General features: G+C 47.1%; 1 protein-coding gene across 16 annotated transcripts in view; it reads left to right on the forward strand.

The window, feature by feature from the left end:
• The window catches only part of TBC1D22A (TBC1 domain family member 22A), a 342685-nt gene that overhangs the window by 87238 nt on the left and 232183 nt on the right, over positions 1-23264 (forward strand). For all 16 annotated transcript variants that reach the window (XR_011433576.1, XR_011433577.1, XR_011433574.1 and 13 more), the window contains 3 exons: positions 5374-5444; positions 17410-17538; positions 22229-22291. Coding sequence is in view for 10 of the 16 variants with exons in the window: in XM_023631094.2 (XP_023486862.1) it covers positions 5374-5444; positions 17410-17538; positions 22229-22291 (263 nt within the window). In the remaining 6 variants the exon portion in view is untranslated. The remainder of the gene's footprint in view (positions 1-5373; positions 5445-17409; positions 17539-22228; positions 22292-23264) is intronic.

Here is a 23264-nt window from a genome sequence, read left to right on the forward strand (position 1 = left end):
AATCAATAATAAAATTGTGAGCAACCCCATCAAAAGATGGGTAAAAGATTTCAATGTAAACTTCATAAAAGGTATAGAAAAGGCCAGTAAGCACATGAAAATCTGTCAAAGCTCAACATCGTTAGTTATCACAGAATTGCTAGTTAAAATCATAATGAGAGACCATTTAACACTTACTAGAATAGCTAAAATTAAAGACTGACAACACTAAATTTTGACCAGGATGTGGAGCAATCGAAACTTTCGTACATTACTGGTGGGAAGTGTAAAAGGGTACAGCCACTTTGAAGAACTGTATGGCACTTTTTTATAAAGCTAAACATATGTCTATCCTATGACCCAGCAATTCCATTCCTTCATATTTGCCTAAGAGAAATGAAAACATACTCCACGAAACACATAGCCACAAGGATATTCTTAGCAACTCTTTCATAGTAGTGAAAGCTTGTAAGTAACCCAGATGTCTACACACAGGTGAATATGTAAGCAGATTGTGGTATGTTCGTAGAGTAGAATACTGTTTCTGCTTGTAAAGAATGAACTGCTGGTACGTGCAACATGTGTGACTCTGACAGACATGAGCAAAGAAGTACAAGAGATTACATCCTGTTTGTACTAGTGATGTGAATTTTAATAACAGGCAGAGCTAATCTATGGTGATAGCTTTCAGAAGGGGCTAGCTCAGAGTGGGGGCAAAGAATTATTAGAAAAGGGTGATGTAAATGTTCTGCATCTTGTTTGGGGGGCTAAGTCATTTTTTATTGTTATAAATTATATTTCAATTAAAAAATATGATCTCCTTCACCCCCTTAAAAAAACCAATCTCTAAAGGGGTGGAGGGAAGAATTGGACTTTCTTTTCCCCCGGCACTTAACACCAAGCAATTGCAAGGCGCTCCATTAGGACAGACAAGAAGCAGAATCATGCAATCTTTTAAATCGCTTCTAGGAAATGAGACTGATGCTAATGACACTGCCCCGAGGGTGGGCTCTTAGCTGGATTGGCTCCAAGTGTTACAGGCAATCACAGGAGAGGAAGTAAGTGAGGACTGGAGTTGTCAGGAATGCTTCATAAAGCTGGCAGACCTTGAGTTGGGGCTGGAAGGTGGGGTGGGTTTTGAAAAGCTGAAGATAAAGGTGGAAAACCACAGGACCTTAGTGGCTTCGTAGAAACACAGTGGGGTACTCAGTAAAAACTGTCTTCCGCCATCCTTGAGCTCATTCTCTGAACCCCTCCCCTGAGTCTGGCTGTGCTTCCAGATCCCTGTGTATGCTCTCAGAAACACTCAGTGCCTCTACGCTCTGCTTTGTATTGTCCCCTTTTCACTTAATAATTTAGATAAATTTATTCCATATCCACCTAAAAGGTATCCATTCTTTTCCATGGCAGTATTGTAGTCCAGTGTATGGATGTAACTGTCTTTAATTATCTCCCTAGAATGGACGTTTTGATTGTTTCTAATTTTTTGTTAACATGACAGTACTCAAATGCACATCCTTGTGCACAATCCTTGCAGGCCTTTGCGGTTATCCCTGTAGAATAGGGTTCTTCCAGTGAAGTTGCTGCTCAGATGTTACTACCTTTAAAATTTGACCAACAAAAAACTTGTACCGAATACACTCTTACCAAATTGTCAGAGAGTGGCTGTTTACTCAGAGTCCCATCGGTATTGGGTATTATGCATTTAAGATTTTATCTAACTCATTTGTGACAAATTTCTTGTTTTAATTTATAGTTCTTTGATCACCATTGAGGTTATGTGTCTCTTTTTGTATGTTTATTAACCATTTCTGTTTCCTCTCCTGTGAATTTTCCATTTTTCTGTAAATTGTTCACTCTTTTGTTTGTGCTCTTTATATATGAGTGATGTTAACCTTTTTATATTATATGGTGCATGTATTTTTCAAGTCATTTGTTGCTTTAACATTATAGTGTCTTTCACTGTTCAGTCACTTCAAACTTCTTTATAATTGTGAATCTTCTTATTTATAGTTTCTGAGATTTGTGTCTTCCTTAGGAAGGCCCTTCTCCCACCTGAAGATAGCAAAATATTCTCCTGTATTTTCCTGTGGTATTTTTTTCCTTTCTTTTCTCTATCTCTCACATACACTATTTAGATCTTCGGATCTTTAATTATCTAAAAATATGTTTGTGTGGTACGATACATGGTCTAATTTCCTTTTCTAAAGACAGATACTGTGTTTTATGGACATCATTGGTTGACTAACCCCCTGATTTGACATGCTATGTTTATCACAACTAAATACAGGTTTGATTTGAACCATTCATTGTGCTTCATTCTGTGACACTGATCTCTTTGTCTTAGTCTTGCTCTTAAAACCCTGTAGTCTTAATTTTGTAGCTCTGTCACATATTTCTTCTCTATTCATGCAAGTCCCTTTGCATTATTCTTTTTGGAAATTTTGTTGGCTGTTCTTGTGCATTTGCTCTTCTAGATGAACTTAGGAAGTTTCAGAACACATGCAGTATATCCCATTGGAATTTTGATTGGCTTTGCATTGAACTTAAAGATTTTTGAAAGTGATAATTGACAGCATTATAATTTTGAGTCTTAGATCCGGGAATATATCATTTCAGTCTCCTTACTTTTATGTCCTAAATATCTGTTTGGTCATTGCTTTTCTTTTACTGTCACCATTCTAGCCACCATTACGTCTACACTGGCGTTCGTAAGTAGCCCATTAAGTGGTCTCCTTGTGATGCTGGCCCCTCTCTTCTGTTCTCCCCACTGTGGTCAAGGCTTTGCGTGAGCTCTTCCCTAGGCTTAGAATACCCCCCTTCCAGGCTCCCTCTTTACACTATTAATTCCTCCTCATGTGTAGCTCTTATCTCAGTCTCATTTCCTTGAGGAAACCTTCCTTAGCTAGGTAGGAATTCGCCATTTACAACTTCACTGCGCTCTGCTGGTTCTTCGGAGCACTGGGTCCAGTTGTAATTTTACATTCGCATGTCGTTGGAGTGGAGGGTGAGTTCTCAGAGCACAGGGCTGTGTGTGCTGTTGTTCCCTTTTGTGGTCCCCTCCTGCCAGCCCAGTGCCTACCCAGAGGGAGTGCTCCTTAAATGCTCGTTCACTTCAGTGAGCTTGGTGTTTTTCTCTGTTTCTTTATGTCTTTAAGTAAAACCTTACAGTTTTCTTCATGAGGTATTGTTCATTTGTTGTGAAACTTATGCCTGTGACAATTTTTATTTATTTTTTTGCCCGTAGAGAAAAGCTATTGATTTTTGAGTGTCCTTGTATCTGGCTGTCTTGCTGAGCTCAGAACCCTGGTTCCTCCTGTCTCCCAGTTCTACCTGCCTCTCTTTGTTGGCTTCCTCCTCAGGCTGGGTGGGCGCTGGGGGGCTGCTGCAGTCCCCAGCCTCACATCTGACCCGGGCAACCCTCAGAGGAAGCAGTGGAGGGCTGCCTCCCGAAGATTTCCCCGGAGCAAGGAGGAGCTTTCTCGGAAGCCCCAGCTAGTTTGCTCTCTCCTTCTCAGTGGCTCAAGTAGGGTCCCAGGCCCATTGCGGAATCAGTCCTGGTGAGGAGGGTGTGGCTTAGCTCTGTACCGACCAATCAGGCCCACCTTTGCAGGGCAGGGTGGGTTCAGTTTCCCGTGGGCTGCTGGGGGGTATGTGCACAACTGGAATTCTGCTAGAAAGGTGGAAGGGGCGAATGGCCCTGGGTGGAGTCTACGCCTGACACCCATCAGAATGGTCCTGTGGCTTTTCCCATCAACCCATCTTAATAAAGTTACAGATTTCGTGATTTGGAACCATGCTTTCATTCCTGGAGTGGATCCTACTTGCATGCACTATTCTTTGAATACCTGGTTGTGTTTTGATCTGCTAAAATTTTATTTTGGACGTTTTTGTCTATATTCATAAGTAAGAGTTGTTTGTGTTACAAAGAGCCTTTTTAATAGTGGAAATTAGTGGAGTGGAAAGACCCTGGGAGATGACGGTCCCTTAGTTCCTGTGCCACCGTGGTCAAGTCCCCTAACCTGTCTGAGACTTTTCCTCAGTTACACAGTAGGATCACAGCCCTAACTCACTCAAGCTGTTTTGAGGATCAAATGAAATATTATACATGAAAGCTCTTTTTAAACATTAAAGCTTACACAAAGGCAGAACTTTGTTTCGTACGCAATATTCAGGATACCATTTTTGTGAGTTTCTTCCTTGAGGAGATGAGTTCAGAGAGCATTAACAAGTGAGATTTCTCTCGGCTTCCTCATAACCTGTAATCAGAAAACCAGCCTCCTGCAGTAGGAGAGGCTCGGGAACGTGATTGGTAAACCTTACATTATTGGTGTGCAGATATTAGGTTCTTGCTTTTCATAATATCCTCAGGGAACTGGGGAAGATTTGATATGTTCTGAGATTGCTGTAAAATGTAAGTTATTGCCGTACCATCACCCAATTATTCTGTACTTATTTAACTTAGACTTTAGTAATTGGAAAAAGATTAGAAGTCAGGACTTTGTATTTTGTTGATTATGTTACCAAAGTCTTCTCTTTAATCATTTCTTTTATTCCTATTATTAATCATTAGCTGTGAGCTGTTAGAAGAACCTAATGGTGGATTCCGAACTTCAAGGAAAGAGATAATTGCTCAGTTTCAGTGGGATTGACTAAGCGTTGATACACCTACAATTGAAATGTATCTCCAGCCATTCAGGGCATGTGACTGAGACGCTGGAGGAGACACAGAAGGTCTGACGGCGTTCAGGGCCCTTATCCTACCCCTCCGTCCCGCTCTGTGCCTTCTCCTGCCTTCAGGAGGCTTGTATGAGTGTACCTGGAAGTCTCTGTTGTCCTTGGTGTGTATAACATGGTGACACCCTTATCAGTGCTGTATAAATGCAAGCTTGTCTCTAGGAGAAAACCACCTCATGTAGATATTCTTAAACAGTAAATGGTGAGAGTGAGACAGGATGAGGGAAAGAAAAGCTCATTAAGATGTTAAGTTGGGGAAAAGGCCTTCAGGAGAGAGAGAGTCACGGGAAAGGGGGAGAGAGCGAGCAATGGAGAGAAGGAAGTGAGAGGGAAGGCAGAGCGGTGGAAGGAAGCTGGTGTCCTCTGGACCTCACCTGTCCCAGGGTGGCACTAGGGACACCGGGGATGCATTTAGCAAACATGGACTCTCTAAGATTTAAATGTAAGCAGGTGACATTTAGCTTTGGACAGAGTGGTAACTTCTCTTGTATATTGAGAAGAATCAATATCTGAAATTTTTATCACTTAGGTTCATTCTGGTTTCATTTAAGGGGCTCACTGCCTCTAATAACACTTGCGAAAGATGTTAAAGCACTGGGGGAAGTTTGCTCACTGTTTGTAAACCCTGTTTTTCCTTGTCTCTTTTTTTGTCAACAGAGGAATTGCGGAAGTTGAGCTGGTCCGGGATCCCTAAGCCAGTTCGTCCAATTACGTGGAAGCTGCTCTCAGTAAGTCTCTCTGGGCCTGCTCATCAGTGCCATGTTTCTCCTGTGAGGACAGGCACCCATCGTTGGGGCCAGGTGTGGCCCGCCAACTGTGCCCAGATGCACCTGGTCTTTGTTGCAGTGAGGGGCCTTTGCTGGGCTAAGGTGATATTTTTCATCCTTTGTTTAGTTTCAATCTGCGTTTGACAAGACTGGCAGAAAATGAGGATAAGTAATAATTTATGACAGCTGTGTTCTTTTTCTCTGATTTTATTATTTTTTGAAATCTTTGTAATATTTTCAAACGTGTGATATAGAAAGATTCCAGCAGAGAAGATTGATTCAACTCTGAGGATCAGTGGCAGGGACTATGTTTTGCCCAAGGTGGTGTTTTTTTAAATATTAGTAATGATGCTAGAGGGGAAAAAGGATGTTAGAGGTAGTTTGTGTTTCTGTTGTGGAGAGTGGAGTTCTGGCTTCCTTACCCCTCGAACTATGCTGCCCGACTGGGAGCCCCTCTGGAGAAGGTGGGGGGTGGTGGTGGTTATTGGTGCCTTCTCGTGTACTTACCTGGGGCTCAGCATGGTCCTGCTGGAAGTTTCAGGATAGTTTATAGACAGCTTCTTCTCTTTTCCTTTTATTATTATTATTTTTGGAGCTAAGTCAATAGGGAACTCTTAGTGTTTACTCTAAGTTGGGTCTGACTTTCAGTATTTAAAAGACTCTTTCTTGCTAATGAGTCAATAAATTTGCAGCTCAGTACCTCGCAATCCTACTTGCAGATGCAGCTCTGAACAGTGAATATTGATTAATTAAATATTCTCTTGCAATTAAAATTAGACCTGCTGCAATTGCTGATGTTTTTGTTTGGATTTTTATTTTAAGTGGTTGTATCCAGTTTTCCAAATGTCCTCTAAGATAGGTTACAAGCTTTTCAGATTGAATTGTAGGAAGTTTTGATGAAAACATCTTTAAGACCCTTTATTGGATTTTGTCTTTATTAAGGGTGTACTGCATCTGGGTGGAAAGTCTTTACATGAATTGTTTTGTCGTATTCTATTCCCTTTAGTTCTCAGTCCCTGTGGTCATGGTTTAAATATCCTGTATGTGCTGCACAGGGGTTGACTCAGAAAATGGGGGGTCTGGGGACTCAGCACACAGAGGAGCAGAAGCGAGGGTGACAGAAGCTCCCTTTGTTGGTTTGAATGGCAGGGAGGGTGGAGGTGGGCAGAGTCTGTAGCCAGGAATACTGGGAACCGCCTTCTCAGGCACATTTGTTCATTTAACCATCACTGATTACAGGGGCCCTTTGCCCGGAGTCAGAGATGAATTAGACACCCACACAGCCATTAGGAGGGTTTGGTCAGGGGTGCAGTGCAGTCTAGGGGCCACATACTTGTGGGCTGTCCAGGATGCAAGCGGGAGCCGAGGGCGAGAGGAGTGCAGCACTGTGAGTGCCAAGGACAGGCCTCCTGGCCGGGAGATTCACTCCTTGGTCTACAGGGATGGAAAGTGGAAAGAGGGAGAGAGGGACAGAGATGAATGTGACAGTTCTGGCCCTCTCTTGGGCTTGGGTTGACGAATAAGTAAAAAAAAAAAAAACGTGTCAGGGTCAGTGAGCAAAGCCCATCCTTCCAAAAAGGGGACCCCAAGAAAGGGGGGGGGGGGGGAGTTCCAGGGCGGTGTAGACTCACATGGATGTCAGGCAGGGCTTCTTAGTGAAGGTGGGATGCTTCTGTGGCATCTCAAAGGGTGTGCCAGTGTTCCCTGGGTGAGGGAGATGGGGTGGTCATATGACCTGGGGGATGCAGTGGGGGTAGGGTGAGCAGGACCCAAGGCTGAGAGGAGCTGGCTCCCCAAGAAGCGGCAGGTTGACCACTTGAGTGAGGGAGGGGATGGGAAGCCAGGCTAGCTGGCGACTGGGGGAAGGCCAAGTGCTCAGGGCCCCGAGTGCATTGCTTGAGCTGCAACCTGAAGGATACAAGTGAGGGAGTGATGAGGGTGTTTTGGGAAGAGTAAAGCCAGGAGCCTCTTGAAAGATCCTTTGGTTGGTTCACGCATTCATTCAATCAGTATTTATTGAGCACTTTCTGTGTCTCCGGCACTGTGTTTGGTGCTGGGAAATAGTAGGGAAGGGAAAACGACCAAGTCCCCGTCCCTCACAAGCCTGCAGAAAAGAGACGAAGACCCTGCCTTTCTCTGTCTTCCCCCAGGACAGACCTGGGTCTTACTGCACGGAAAGGAGCCCGTTCTCTCGAGAGTCTGAGCCCCAGTGCCCTGCTCACCCTGGGCCTCTTCCTTTGCTTTTTCCTTTGTTTCACAAGCATGTTTTGAGTGCTTGCTGTGTGCCAGACCATGCACATGAGAGAGAGTCCGTGGAAGCAGTGGTCTCTGAGCGCATGAGCAGGTAGCTTGGGTCCAGAGTCATTCTTGACCAGTGTCTGGCTAGAGGAGGAAGAGTGGTGGTGGGCGTGAGAGGAGACTGCACCCAAGTACCTCTTGGAGGTGGATTAGAGCGAGGCCAGGGGAAATGGGAAGGGGAGGCGGGATCCAAGGCTGTGCGGGGGGACAGGAGGGACCCAGGCAGCTGGAGTGGGAAGCCAGTGTTGGGTCTCTGGAGCCCTACTCATTCATCCTTCAGGACGCACATTTAGGACTCCTAGGCCTTCATCCCACTCCGGGCCTGTGCTGACGAGCAGGGATGTCATTCCAGCCTTCAAGGGCTCCCCATCTGCCCGCGGAGTGGAGCCCATGCACAGTCTTTCTGCATGGTGGTGTGTGCCTCGGCAGGTAACGGTGGGCTCTGGGCATCCAGAGGAAGCGAACCCACCGTTTTCAGGGTGCTAGTCACATGTGGGCGTGGACAGGTGGAAGGAGGTCAGAGTTGTGGGGGCCGTCATCGCTCGTCCTCTCATCCCTGACCCAGGAGCTTGCTTATGAGCCTCTCTCCTTGCCCTCTAGTTACTCCCAGGCACAATCAGCCCAGGCCTGTTTTCTGCAGTCGAAGATTTTGGGGAGCACAGTGATGGATGCTAACCACTCATCCCTGATTCAGAAGTGTTTTTCACTTGTCTGCCCTCGGCCAGGCCCTTTGCAAGGGCTGAGGTCACAAGGATATCTTGGAGAATGGAGGGGAGAGAACCCAGCAGGCACTTCAGAGAGAAGGGGTCTGTTAGGCTGCCTCACAGTCATTCTCTGAATCTGAGAGTCTCAGCCCAACTTCACAGTCCCCTCTCCTGGGGAGCTCTTGGGGATCCTGATGTCCACGCCCACAAAGCAGCTTGGAGTCTTGGGCTGGGCTGCGGCATCGGCCTTTGTACCGACTCCAGCCTGCTGCGAAGCTTGTGGTCCGCTGAGTGCCTACCCCAAGCCCCCAAGGAGAGAGGGCAGTAAGGGCGTGGCAGCTTCAGCTGCCCTCTTGACCTGTGGATTTGCATTCTGGGTACACATTAGTGTCCCCTGGGGAGCTTGGGAACTGGGTTTCTGAGGGGTTCTCAGGTGTGCTGAGGGTTGGGGGTTGCTGCTCTAGGATACTCTCTCCACGCAGGGCAGGGCATGCATGAGCCAGCTGTCCGCACACCTGGGCTGAGGTGCCTGGGTGGAGAGCGGGTTGGGCTTGACTTACCAAGAGCGTGTTGTCCCAGAGGGCTTGGCTAAGTGAGTGGGATGGGGTGGTTTGTCCCAGCCCACTCTGCTTCCAGGATCAAGAGCTTCAGAGTCGAACTCAGGATTGAGAAGAACTTACCATTTTGTCCAGTTTAAAAAGACAGCCGAAGCTGTTCTTGAATGTGAATCTGTTTAGACCTGGCAAACTAATGACCCCCCCTCCCATGTTCCTCATGTGTTATTAACATGATTTGGGGGCTTGTCGGGGAGTGCTGTTCTTAACTGATGAGTGGGCAATGCTCCTTTAGTGATGAAAGATGAGAAATTGGCTCTCGTTGTTTATGGAGAACTAACATATACTCTAGTCTGGAACATATCATTAAACCACCATTAATGCTGTTTAACATTTAAATGCCATGTGGGGATGGCAGTAGCTTTTTAAAAATTACCACTATAGAAAATCGTATTTTTGGCTTTTTTAAATAACTATTTCAGAAACATCGAACAAAAACTAATTAAACATTTAACGTTTATGTTAGTGAGTAGAATGGTTAAAAATGAGAACTGAAACTCTGGTATAATCTTTTCTTCTTCCGATATATTGAGGTGGTTTTGCACGTGAACCCAGTGGGAGGGAGCGATTTGATGTTTGTGTCACCGGGACAATTTCGATATAAGTATATGCATGCATTGTTTTACATTTATGATTAGTGTTTTTATAGCATGCTAATACAGCAATTAAGTTTTCTGTAGTTCTGTCATTTAAAATTCATTGCATACTTGAATATATTTCATTTGCATAATTTCTAGTCTTGCTTAATTATCTAAAGGCCTCAACTTGCACATGTGTGTTTTCCTTTAGGAATGGGAGTGTGAGGAGTATGTGTGGGGGGGTTTATTGCCTCTGTTCCCATTATGACATACTTGCCTTTCAGAATTTCTGTTTAGATAGGTTAAATTAAAATTTGGGGAATAGGGAGAGTTTCCGAGTACTTGTTCACTAAGAATCCTTGTTGTCACCATGTGCGACTGAGGTAAGCCTGTCCACACCATTCCTGGCTGAGACCCCTTGGTGGCCACACTGTCCTGGATTGAAGGCCAGGCCTGGCCCGGCCCACAGGGCCCACTGCCCCAGCCTCTCCACACGTCTCCACGCCCCTCATCTGCCAGGCTCTTTGGCCCTGCCCAGTGCTGACCTGGCCACGTGGCCTGTGCAGTCCTGCAGTTGTGGAGCCTTTCTAGGTGTCTGCTCTGTCTCTCCCTCTCCCTCTCCATCTTCTCCACCACCCGCATCAAACCTAACCCAGAACAGTGTGCTAACTAGTACTTAAGTTTTCACATGTTAGCTCAGGCATCTTCCTCCCTGGACCCTTCCTCCCTGGACCCAGGGCTGTGCCGCTCCTTGTGGGTATGATGGTATCATTGCACATCACACTGACTTCAGTCTTTCATTTGACAAATATTTATTGAGTATCTGTTGTGTGCCAAGCAATATCCTGAAACCTGGGGGGGATATCTGTGAACAGCAGTGGTGGAAAGTCCTGCCCCAGTGGAGCTTGCAGTCTGAGGGAGGGGACAAGCAGTGAACTTAGTGAGTACATTTCATAGTATCTGAGATGGCGACAGGTGCTCCAGAAAAAACCTGGAGCAAGGCAGGAGGGATTCTGAAGGCGGGGGGCATAAAGTTGCTGTTTTAAGTCAGTGGTCACAGTGGCCTCATTGAGAAGGTGACGTTAGAGCAAGGACTTGAAGGAGGCGGGGACATGGCCATGCAGGTGTCTGGGGGAAGTGCGTTCGAGGTCGTTCATTCTTGATGAGGGATTTATTGATTCCAGTGTGGTGTCTGCCATTGAGATGCAGTGCAGACCAGACAGCCCCCACCCAAATGGAGCTGAGCTCTGACCATGAAGAGGGTGAGCAGCGGCATCAAGAAGTAGTGTCATTCTGGTGCTGATGCTGCAGAGGAAGAGTCGGCACTAACAAGAGGGTGCTGTTGTGGAAAGACTGGCCTTGCCACCTTGTGCCCTTGAGCACAGACCTGAGAGAGAGTAGAAGCCAGCCCCACAGAGGTTGAGAGCGGGGGCGGTCAAACTTGCTCTGTAAAGGGCCAGGTGGTAAATGTTTTAGGCTTTGTAGTTCCTGTAGTCTTTGTTGCAGCTGCTCAGCTCTGCCCTGGTAGAAAGCAGCCATGAAGGAGCTATATACAGGAATGTGCACAGCACTGTTCCCATAAAACTTTATTTACAAAGGCGCACTGTGGGCCGGATTCCACCTGTGGGTGGTAGTTTGTTGATCCCTGATCTAGAGATGTGAGTCGCAGGCAGAGGGGGCATAAGTTCAGAGAGAGGCCTTGAACCTAGAGGGGCTGGTGCGCCATGAGTGAGGGGAGCACCTGGCCCCTGGTCAGAGAGGTAGGAAGGGCCAGGCCAGGCAGGGCCAGGGAGGCTGGGGCAGGAGCATGAATAGAAGCTGTTGGAGGTTGTCTGGGGGGTGGGGTGTTAAGGTGGTCTGATCTTGCATTTCCACAGGGTCTCTTGCAGTTGTGGGGAGAAACGACTGTGGGGGTGGAGAAGAGGTCAGGGTCTGTGTCCACCAGCAGCTGGCTGCAGTCAGCATCTCTGCATCCTGGTGCTGAGCTGAGGGTCTGAGATACGCTTGGAGCTCAGTCAGTGAACAGTATGTGTGTGTGTGTGTGTGTGTGAGATCCCACAGGGCAGGGACTTGTTCCCGAGTTTCAGTGAATTGAGCTGGATGCCCCTGAAAAGGGTGGGGTCTCAGATAAGGAGGTTGGAGTCACAGTGCTGGGCTCTGTTCAGTCTGCATCAGGTCCCTGTGACTGTGCACGTGCACTAGATTCCTGAGCCTGGAATCTGCCTAGGGATAATGTCAGCCTCCTACTCTTGCCAGGAGTAAAGCCAGTACCGTGTGTAGCTCAGTACTTGGTGAGGAGCTGTCCCTTCTCTTGCTGTGGCTGTGGCAATTTTAGGACAAAGAAAAAGAAGTAAACTTAAGTAATTGTTATTCTCCAAGACATGATAGAGACTTGAAATAGCAATAAGGTCAAAACAGGTGTGGTCAATGCCCACAGTTCCCAGACGGATGGTCTCTGAGCCATCTCTGACTGAGGAAGGAGTGCCTTTCGCTGGGAGCTGCCCAGCCCAGCTGTAGCTTTGTACCCCCCACGGCAGGGGGAGGGCTGGGTACCCAACGGGAGGAGGGCGAGAACTCTTATGTTGGGCGATCCGTTGGCATATTCCAGATGGTGCTGGTTGAAGAGGACTAGTTCCGGAGATGCTCAGGTGGGTGGTTAATGGAATAGCACTGGAAGGCTCTTAGAGGCACGCCTGGCACTTCCTGTACACTTGGGGGCTGGTTATTACTTTTGTCACTCTTATAATTGTCTGAAGCGGTCTGCTCTTTGGGATATTAACATCCTTTTATTTGGCCAGAAAATAGAGTCAAGTGGGAATGACAGCCACGCCTTTCCTCGTAATGGGGACTCTGACCGTCTGACTCGTGTGTGTGCTTGTCAGCTGGACCGCTCTGGTGAATGTGCCCCTTTCCCGCCAGTTGTCATGAATGGGACGGGTGTTGGTGCAGGTGTTCTTCACGGGGCCCTCCTCCCTGTCGGTGAGGGTGGAGGGTGGGGACACCTGTGACAAGGCTGCTGGCGTGTAAATTGCCACACCTCCTGGCAGGGTTACTTGGAAACAAGGCATCGAGAACCTTAAATATATCCAATATCCCTTTGAGCTGACAGTTCCCTTGTAGGAAGTTTACCTCAGGAAAAATCAGACATTGTTCACTGCCACGTTTAGAATATTGACGATTGTAAATAGTCAAAATGTTCAGAAATTGGGGAAAGGCTAACTATAAAAACATAGAAAGACACGTGCTAGAAGGCTTTGTAGCCTTCAGGATCAATGTTTTGAGCAGGGGTAGCACACTTTTTCTGCGGAGGGCCAGATAGCAAATATTTTAGTGTGTATTTCAGTGAGTCACATGGTCTCTTTGGTGACCTCTCAGCTCTTCCGCTGTCGTGTTCAACGTGCAGAGTATGTAACAGACAGATGTGGCTGTGCTCCAGCAAAATCTTATTTACAAAAATGGACAGTGGCCTGTAGTTTGCTATAGTAGAAAACTATAGTACACCCCTATAGTGGAACAATACCTAATGACAGTGGGAATATGGTCATGATTTTAAAGTGAAATATATAAGCAAGGAATGTTGGATAAAGGAAATTTTCTTAAAAAGGACTAATTGTAGGGGCCAGCCCTATGGCCAAGTTCGCATGCTCTGCTTTGGCAGCCCAGGGTTTCACCGGTTCGGTTCCTGGGCGCAGGCATGGCACTGCTCATCAGGCCACATTGAGGTGGTGTCGCACATGCCACAACTGAAAATATACAACTATATACTGGGGGGATTTGGGGAGAAAAAAGCAGGAAAAACAAAAAGATTGGCAACAGTTCTTAGCTCAGGTGCCAATCTTTAAAAAAAAGAAAAAAAAGGACTAATTGTAAAAGATTAATAAATTGGGCTAAAGTTAGGAACTTCTCTTCATCAAAAGACATCATTAATAGGGAGAAAAGGCAAGTCACATGGGGGAGGAGAAGATATTTACAACAGAGCCTACATGTGGACTAAGAGTCAGTAAGAAAAAGGCAGATGACCCAAGAGAAAAAGAGGACTGTGCTTGTTCCCGCACTGCACAGGGGATGACATCCGACGGCACCCACTGGTCTGCTGGGAAATTTGATGAAGACGGAGTTCTAATGATTCCACTGCAGACCCACCAGGATGGGTACAGTGAGAAGTTCAGCAGCACCACGTGTTGACAAGATGTGGCACAGCGGGTACTCTCATACACTTCCAACGGGAGTGTAATCACTTTGGAAAATTAGCAGAATCTATCAAAGATGTGCATATCCTGATAGTTCTGCTCCCAGGTGTATACCTAAAATCCGTGTCATGTGCTATAAAAGGCAGGTACAAGAATGTTTATAGCAAAGACTGGTAACAGCCCAAATGTCTGTTAACAGTAGAGTGGATTTTGTACATGGCAATATTATGCAATAGTGAAAATTAACTACTGTTACGTGTTACCAAATAAATAAAATTTCAAATGTAATATTGAGTAAAGCAAACAGCCAGACAGAGAAAATGATTCCATTTATGTGAAGTTCAGAAATAGGCAAATTTATCCCAGTGTCAGGGAGTCACCTCTGAGGAGGAGGAAAGGGATAGTGATTGGAGGCTCCCAAGGGGCCCTGAGACGTATTCAATTTGTGATAATTCACACACACTTTTTGGGCATTTGCGTACACACACACACACAAACACATGTATGTTATATTTCCATATGCGTCTATTAAAAAGTTTAAATGGTGTTATCCACATGTGTTAAAACAAATGTGTGAGTGTATGACTTTTTGTTTTTTTATTAAAGATTGGCACCTGAGCTAACAACTGTTGCCAATGTTTTCTTTTTTTTTTTTCCTGCTTCCCCCCTCCACATCCCCCCAGTACATAGTTGTATATTTTAGTTGTGGATCCCTCCAGTTGTGGCATGTGGGACACCACCTCAGTGTGGCCTGACAAGCGGTGTCATGTCTGCGCTCTGGACTGAACCAGCAAAACCTTGGGCTGCCAAAGCAGAGCACTTGAACTTAACCACTCGGCCACGGGGCGGGCCCCGAGTATATGATTTGATACAGAATAGATGCTAATGGAAATACCTTAAGGAAAATAAAGGGAATGTATGTGCTGACACAACTGAAAAGATGTGGCTGGATTCATGCTGACTTCATCATCAAAGCCTGGCAACTCCAAGATCAGCTCTCCTTAAAGTCAGCTCTTCAGGGTGGGCCTGTGGCTCATAGTTCTTTGTGGTCACAGACTGGCTGCCACAGCGCCAGACTGCACGTTCTCTTTGATTCATAGGCAACAGCAAAGAAAAGTCCTGGGCCTTCCATTTATGCCTGCATTGGGTCCCCTCTGAGCCTGTCAGTCACTGTGGCCAGTGGGGTGGTATAGCTATTTAGCATAGTGCATCAAGGCCTGCCCTGAAGGAAGGGGATTAGCCACCTTCAGGTGGTACATGGGTTGAGATTAGGGAGCTATGGTTCCTAGAGAATCCTCAGGGCTCGGTTTGAGTAAAGGATGCATAGATGTTTGTCAGCAAACACAGTGATGTCTGCTGCTGATGTGGAAGCACTTTAAAAGGCAGAAAGCACTGGGTGGGGTATATTTGTTGTTTCTTTCACTCACTTGCTCATACAGTCATGTGTTGCTTAATGAGGGGGGCATGTTCTGAGAAATGCATCATTGTATGAATGCCAGTTCATCGTTGTGTGAACACTGTGGAGTGCACTTACACAGGTCTAGATGGCACAGCCTACTGCACACCTGGGCTGAATGGCACTCATCTTATGGGAGCACTGTCTTATATGTGGTCTCTGCTTGACCAAAATGTCATTGTGTGGTGCATGACTGAGCAAGAATTCACTCAGTTAGGGTTTGGATGCCTGCCAGTGAGGCTGGTACAGTGAGGGGCTGGCTCTAGGGAGCCCCATGCCAGTTGCTGCTGGAGCTCTGAGTGACCAGCCCTGCCTTGGGAGTCAGGTCAGTCCTCCTAAAGAAGTGACCATTGAAGGGACACTCAAGGGATGAAAAGGAGGTGGCCAGGTAAAGCTTTAAAACGTCTAGGAAAAAAATAAGGAGAAAATCTTCCATATATAGGACACAAGAACCACTAAATATAAAAGAAAAACTTTATAAATTGGACTTCATGAAAATTTTAAACTTCTGTTATTTGAGACATAAAAAGGCAAGCCACAGACTAGGAGAATATAATCGCAATGCATATATTTGACAAAAAGAGTTGTGTCTAGAATGTATACAGACCTCATAAAACTCAGTAATAAGACAAACAGCCTGGTTAAAAACTGGGCAAAAATTCAACCAGACACTTCACCAAAGAAGACAAGCAGTGGCGAATGGCTGTGTGAAAAGGTACCCAGCATTGTTAGTCACTGGGGAGAGGCAATACAACGACTCACAATGGCTAACGTTGGGCGTTGACAATACTAAGTGTTAGCGAGGGGTGGAACATCTGGACTTCTCATATGTTGTTAGCTGGAGTGTAAAATGGTATCTCTTTGGAAAAAGATCTGGCAGTTTCTTAGAAAACTAAACATATGCCTACATTATAACCCAGTAACTCTACTCCTAGGTATTTAGCCGTGGGAAATCAAAATGTGTATCCATCAAAATCTTGTACGAGAATATTTGTAACAAGCTTTATTCGTAATAGCTCCAAACTGGGAACAACCCAGATATTCAGCAACAAGTGCATGGCTTAACACACTGGTATATCCATGCACTGGAGTACTACTCAGTAAGAAAAGGAAGTAACTGCTGCTTCATGCACAACTGGGAGGACTTGCCCAGGACACTAGGCTGAGTGAGAGAAGCCTTGCACAAGAGCGTAGGTCCTGACTGATGCTGTGTTGGCGACGTCCCAGGAGAGGTGGCAGTGGTCATGGTGAGGAGGCAAGTGGCTCTCTGGGTTCTCCTGGGGGAGGGCTGAGATGGACTACTGAGGCACCGGGGAAGGTTCTGGGGTGACGGGAATGCTCTGTATCTTCAAGGGGGTAGTGGTTACACAGCTGTGTACCCTTGGCAGGTGTCACAGAACTGTTTACTTAAAAGAAGTACATTTTATTTTATATGTGATACATCAGTAATGTTGACATAAAAAGTAGAAAATATGTAACACCAGTCCCTCTGGCCCTGGAGTCTGGGCTCTTCATGGCCACCGTGTGCTTTCTGGCCCTTTCTGGGTTTGAGTCTACTTTATGTATTGGGAATGTGGCTGCTCAAAGCCCAGGAGTCTTTGGAGAGAACTACATAAGTGACAGTTTATATATGTGTGTGTGGAGGTGTGTGGACACACGTGCACACACGTGCACATGCATACGTGGTTGTTAGGAGACCATCCAGGCTTCTGACTTGGTCATGCGTCTGAGGCACGTAGAGAGGGCCGTTTCGTTTGCAGTGCTGCCGTGGAAGAGCGGTGCGCGCACTGCTGTGCAGATCCCGGCCTGCCTCCTGTGTGGTTGCTGTCAAGTGTGATCAGTTTGGTGGAGGCTGCGAGCCCTGAGCCGGAGCCCTCTGTCCAGGGCCTTAGGTGTGGGCTCGCTGTAGGGGTCAGCTTGCTGACTTTCTTCATGTCTCTTTCTTCGTTCACAGTCCATTTATCCTCCCCTTCATGTCAGATTTCAGACCACCAAGCTTATTTAAGACGTGAGCCTTTTTGTTTTAGACTCCTAATAGAGCCTCTGAATTCATACATATGTTTGTTTTTGTTTCTTTTCTCACCAGGGTTACCTCCCTGCCAATGTGGACCGAAGACCAGCCACTCTCCAAAGAAAACAGAAGGAATATTTTGCGTTTATTGAGCACTATTACGATTCTAGGAATGATGAAGCTCACCAAGACACATATAGACAGGTGGGAGTCCTTTTCCTTTTTCCTGTGTTCCTCGGAGTACTTTAACTTGGTGTGACCTGGAGGAGGAAATGTTTTATCTAGATTGGGTCACAGATCTTTATTTTCTAATAATAAATAAATTTGAAAGCAAATAATGGTGAATTTCCTCTAGTAGTAGTACCTTGCTTGTCTCCAGTTCCTTCTACAACAGTAAAGAGGATGTCACACGATAGATATCCAAGATCCCTTGCAGGACCCTGAGACCTGCTGGGGGTGGCGGTGGGCGCTGCCGTCCGACCTGGAGGGCCAGCAGCAGGTGTTTCACTGGATTGGATCAGACGAATGACTCCGCTGGGCTCCACAGGCGTTGTGCTCCTGGGTGCAGTTAGGGACGTGAATTAGATAGAAGAGAGCTGTACTAACCAGTGCAATTCTGGGGGGCCACAGTTCAGCCCAAAACAAAAAGTAGCCAGTTTATCATTTTGCTATTAACTTAATACAAAGTGGGTATAATTATGGTTTCTTGAACAGTCAGTTGATAGACGGTGTGAATAATGGGAAAAATACTTAAAATTGATTTACAGTTCACATTGCATTCAGAATTTGCTGTTAGAATAGCTCTTTGAGGCCTTTATAATTCTCACCATCTTTGTAATATGTGAAAATTCAAAATGGTTTGTGCCGCAGTTAAACCAGAAGGTAGTTCTTAATTGGTAGCACTGCCTCATATTTCTGAAAGAACTTCGGATTTTCCGGAGAGTTGTCAGCACTAAATACTTCCTTTCAGAAACCCTACCTCTAGTTGGAGGGGCTTTGCTGAATTTTTCTACCTCAGATGTGGGTTGTCCGCATCTCTTTGTCAATTTGGTATCAATCTGTTAAGAAAGTCCAAAGACAGGCTTTACCTCTGACAGATAAGCAAAGGTTCTTTAAGTTGAATGGATGTTTGCAGAGCGTCTTCCTTACAGACAGGATTCCGTGGGGGCTCCGGAGGAAGACGGGCTTGCTTACTAGCCAGGAGTAGTGAGGCTGGGGCGGGAGCCCGCCTCCTCTGCCCTCCGGGGCTGGGCCCTCTCTGCCTCGGCCCAGCCTTCTGCCCTGGAGCTGCTGTGTCTCATAGCTGGGCGGCTCCCAGGCCACATGCTGCTGCCAGCCAGTCACTCTGGGAAACTGATTTGAGAGACATTACATTTGGATTTGGTTAGGGAAGTATTAACTTACCTGGTTTATTTTCCACTTCCCTAGTTTTGGGGAATGGGTAAGTTTGGTATTGCTTTGAACATGTTTTCGATGTAATTTTATTCAAGGAAAAGACTTCCAAAGGACGACACTAGCATCTATCTGCAAGATTTACCTGTTATGAATTTCTTAAGGGAAAGTTAATTAAAAATGGGTTGCATACATCTTTATTCAGTTACTATGATAGGTAATAAAAAGCTCTTATATTATTGTGAATTCCCAAAATGTTTCTACATTAATTTAACTAAGAAAAATGTAACCCATGGCAGTTTCCTGGGGGCCTGCTTGCTTGCTGTCTTGCCGCTGCTATTTCAAGTGCACTGTGAGGTCAAGGCAGAGCCCGGCCGGGTGTAGGGCTTGGGCACCCTGGTCTCTTCCTGCTGCCTACTCGTGTTGTTTAACCCATGGGCTGACCTTGACCCACCATCTACACCACTAGGAGGCAGCAGGGGGCGGGGCTGAGGCCTGCTTCCCCACCCTCTTCTGTCCTCTCTTCATTTGCTTAAGCATTTACTCTCTTGCTGAAGATGTCATGTCCAAAGCACATGGACTGGGTCAGAGTTACAGATGCATCTGGTGTGTCCTCCCCTCTCCAGGAGTCCTGCAGACCATCATGACCTACCCTGCTCGCCCAGTCCGTACATGGGGAGAGGGTAGGGGGTCTGGAGGGGCACATGGAGCCCCTCATGTCCAGCCTTGCGCAGTGCCGTGTCTCAGGTTGGACCTCCTCCTCCTGAAGCCGTGAATGATGGCCAGGTGTGGATGTAAAGCACGCTGCCCTGTCTGCTCAGCAAACACGTGACAGGAGCTCTTCTGTAGCACGGACTGTGCTGGCCCTTGGTTGCCGAGGACAGGTGTGTGCCCATGTGAGTGTGACTGCATGGGAATAGGGCTCTGGTGAAGGGGACGAGAGCTGGTGGGTTCTCATCCCAGCCTGCACCGGCCTCCTGCACATGGCCAGCTAGGGTCCTCCCTCAGTCTGGAATGCTCCCCTCCTCCTCCTCCTCTTCCTCTGCTTCCTCTCCTTGTCCTCCTCCTCTCCTGCTTCTCCGTCCTTCCCTTCCTCCCCCTCCTCCCCCTGCTTTTTCTTCCCCTTCGGCTCCTCTCCTTCTCTTGCTCCTCTCCTACGTCCTCCTCTTCTCCTTCCTCCTCCTCCTCCGCCCTTCCTTCTCCTCTTCTACTTCCTCCTCCTCCCCTTCCTCTTCCTCCCCTTCCACTTCCTCCTCCTCCCCTTCCACTTCCTCCTCCTCCCCTTCCACTTCCTCCTCCTCCCCTTCCACTTCCTCCTCCTCCCCTTCCACTTCCTCCTCCTCCCCTTCCACTTCCTCCTCCTCCCCTTCCACTTCCTCCTCCTCCCCTTCCTCTTCCTCTTCCTCCCTTTCTACTTCCTCCTCCTCCCCTTCCACTTCCTCCTCCTCCTCATCAGCACTGTTGCCCGCAGGTCTCCTTCGGCACACATCAGGGATGCGTGCACGTCTCAGCTTACTCAGTTCCTTCCCATGCTGCTCAGAGGGTTTGAGGATGATTATTTCTTATATTCCTTTGGTTTGTTGTTACGTGCTGTCAAAACAGCTCCACCTCGGGGCTGGCCCCGTGGCCGAGTGGTTAAGTTCGCGCACTCCGCTGCAGGCGGCCCAGTGTTTCGTTGGTTCGAATCCTGGGCGCGGACATGGCACTGCTCATCAGACCACTCTGAGGCGGCGTCCCACATGCCACAACTAGAAGGACCCACAACGAAGAATATACAACTATGTACTGGGGGGCTTTGGGGAGAAAAAGGAAAAAATAAAATCTTTAAAAAAAAAAAAAAAACAGCTCCAACTCCTGGCAACCCAATGAATGAGTGATGCCCACAGTGTCCTGTGCTCAGCAGCCCTGCTCAGCTCCTATAGCCTTGCCTGTGGCTTCCGTTTTGGAGTCAGTCCATCTCATGTTTGGTCTTTCTCTTCTCCTGCTGCTTTCTATTTTTCCCAGCATTATTGTCTTTTCTAAAGAGTCCTGCTTTCTCATGATGTGTCCAAGGTGGGACCGCCTCGGTTTTATCGTTTTTGCCTCAGCGATAGTTTAGGCTTAATTTATTCCAGGACCCACTTGCTTATTTTTCTGGCAGTCGGGGGTATCCGTGGAGCTCTCCTCCAACACCATTTTCCTCCTCACTTTCTTGCGTCGCTGCCTTGTAGTCTGTGTTCCCTGAACACTCAGGTTTGCTGCCTCCGCGCCCCGGTTCCAGTTCTCTCCCTGAGCAGTTGCCTCCCTTCCCTTGGTGCCCCTGATGGGCTGCTGATTTCCAGGTTCTCGCTTGAGGGAAGAATTTAAGGCAGGGGGCTGTTAGCAGAAAAAGTAGTTCCTGAGTCTCAGAGCTGTGCAGTTACTGGGGCTCTCAGCCTGTTGATCCACCAGCTCATTTGCTCTCCAGCAGTGCCCCAGGAGGGATGTAGCAGGCATCTAAGATGAGGATGCTGAGTGCATGTCCTCAATGAGGTACCCAAGGCCATAGTGCTGGTGAGGTAGAGTGAGGAGTCTGTCTCAGGTCTCACAGATATGAGTCCTCACAGTCACGTGCAAGGATGCGGAATGAACCTGAGTTCGGGACTCCCTTTTGGCATTAAAATGTCTTCCCTCAGCCTGTTTGAGCCATTTTCCTGGGAGAGTAGGGGTGGTGACAGCAGTAGGCTATTGGGAGCCAGCCCAGGATGCCCCCCCAGCCCTGAACATACTTATTTCGTTGCTTCTTGAACCCACAGTTGTGCTCATCTATAGTGTGGGAAACTTTATTTTTTTTATGAGGAAGATTGTTGCTGAGCTAACATCTGTGCCAATCTTCCTCTGTTTTGTATGTGGGTCACTGCCACAGCATGGCTTGATGAGTGGTGTGTAGGTCCACGCCCGGGATCCAAACCCATGAACCCCAGGCCACAGAAGCAGAGTGTGTGAACTCAGCCACTGCACCACTGGGCCAGCCCCATGGGGAACTTTATTTTGACTCATGTCAGGCAGAGATTTTTAAATGCTTCCTTGGAGAAGTGCCCTGGATTCCCTAAAGACTTCGTGAAGTGGAGAAAAAGTGGCCTGGGTTCCAAGAAGAAGCTGTCACAGCTGGAAACTTGTCCACTGTTGCTGCACTTGAATTGCTCCCCTTGTCAGAGGCTGGAAATCAATGTTTACTAATTGCTATGGATTATGTTACTAAATAGCTGAGGGCCTGTGTTGTTCCTATCATGTGACTGCTGCCTTTTGGCTGCAAAGTGTCAAGCCAGCCTGTCATGCGAGGACTGGGGGAGCCCCGTTCAGGTGGTACCTGCTCCCTCATCCAGAGGAGAGTGCAGGCGTGGAGAGTTGCTGTCTTCAGAGAGGGAGCACTGGAGATCCAGAGGAAATTTGTTGCCATTCTTAAGTTTTGCCTTTTGAATCATAATGCTTGTAACGATGTTTGTCATCTTCTGAAATATGTCTCTTTCTCTTGCGTCTCCAGATCCACATAGACATCCCTCGAATGAGCCCGGAAGCATTAATACTTCAACCCAAAGTGACAGAGGTAGGAGCTGGACCTGGAGACTCCTGTGGAGGGTGTTTCCGTTTGATGGGGTGACGGGTGCCCACTGTTCTAGTAAGAGGTTGGGGCAGCTGGGGCGCTTTCCGCACAGCAGGCTTGGGGGTGACCTTGTGGGCATAATCACCGACAGGAATTGCTAATTGTTCTTCAGACGTTTTTATTGCGTGATATTGATGCATATAAAAGAATATAGATAACATGTATGTGTGTGTGTATATAGTATACACTCGTGAATCACCACCCAATTTAGGACCGAGAACCCCACCCGAATCTGACCCCTAGTGTTGAAGCTGCTCGGTGTTTTCACCCCGCTTTCTCGAAGCCCCTCCCAGGCGGTGACCACTGTCCTGGCTTTGTCTCTGTGATTCTCCATGGATTGGATATGCGTCATGTGATACCGAGAAAATCAGCATTTGGAGCTGTATCGTCCCTGTGTAGTCTAGTCTCTGCAGCTTGTTCTTTTCCTCTACGTTATTTTCTAAGATTCAGCTAATCTGTGTGTCTAGTTGTCTAACAGTCTGTTGTTTAAATATTCTACACCTTTCTGTAGCCTTTTTCCTGTTTGTGGACATTTGGGTTGTTTCTCATGTTTTGCTAGTAGGAGTGGTGTTGCCTGGAACCTTCCTGTACATTTATGCAAGTGCCCACAGGCAAGAAATTCTCCAGGGTGTTTACGAAGAAGTAAAATTGTTGTCTTGTTGATTGTGAGCCTGTTAAACTTTCGAGATGATGTCAATGTGCCTTCCAGATGGGTTCTATAATTCAGCTCTCCCCTGCAGAGGATTAGGGTCCCTGGTGCCCCCATCCTGGCCAGTTCTTGATACTGCCAGATTTCTCACTGTCTGTCCCTCTGGTGGGTGTTTTTACTGTGGCCTTCGTTTTCCTTTCTCTGATTACTGAGGGCGCTAAGCATCTCTCCGTAGATTTGTGGATTCCTCTGTTCCCCCTTCTGGGA

The sequence above is a fragment of the Equus caballus genome, chromosome 28 (genome assembly GCF_041296265.1).
Source record: "Equus caballus isolate H_3958 breed thoroughbred chromosome 28, TB-T2T, whole genome shotgun sequence".
NCBI classification, from domain to species: Eukaryota; Metazoa; Chordata; class Mammalia; order Perissodactyla; family Equidae; genus Equus; species Equus caballus.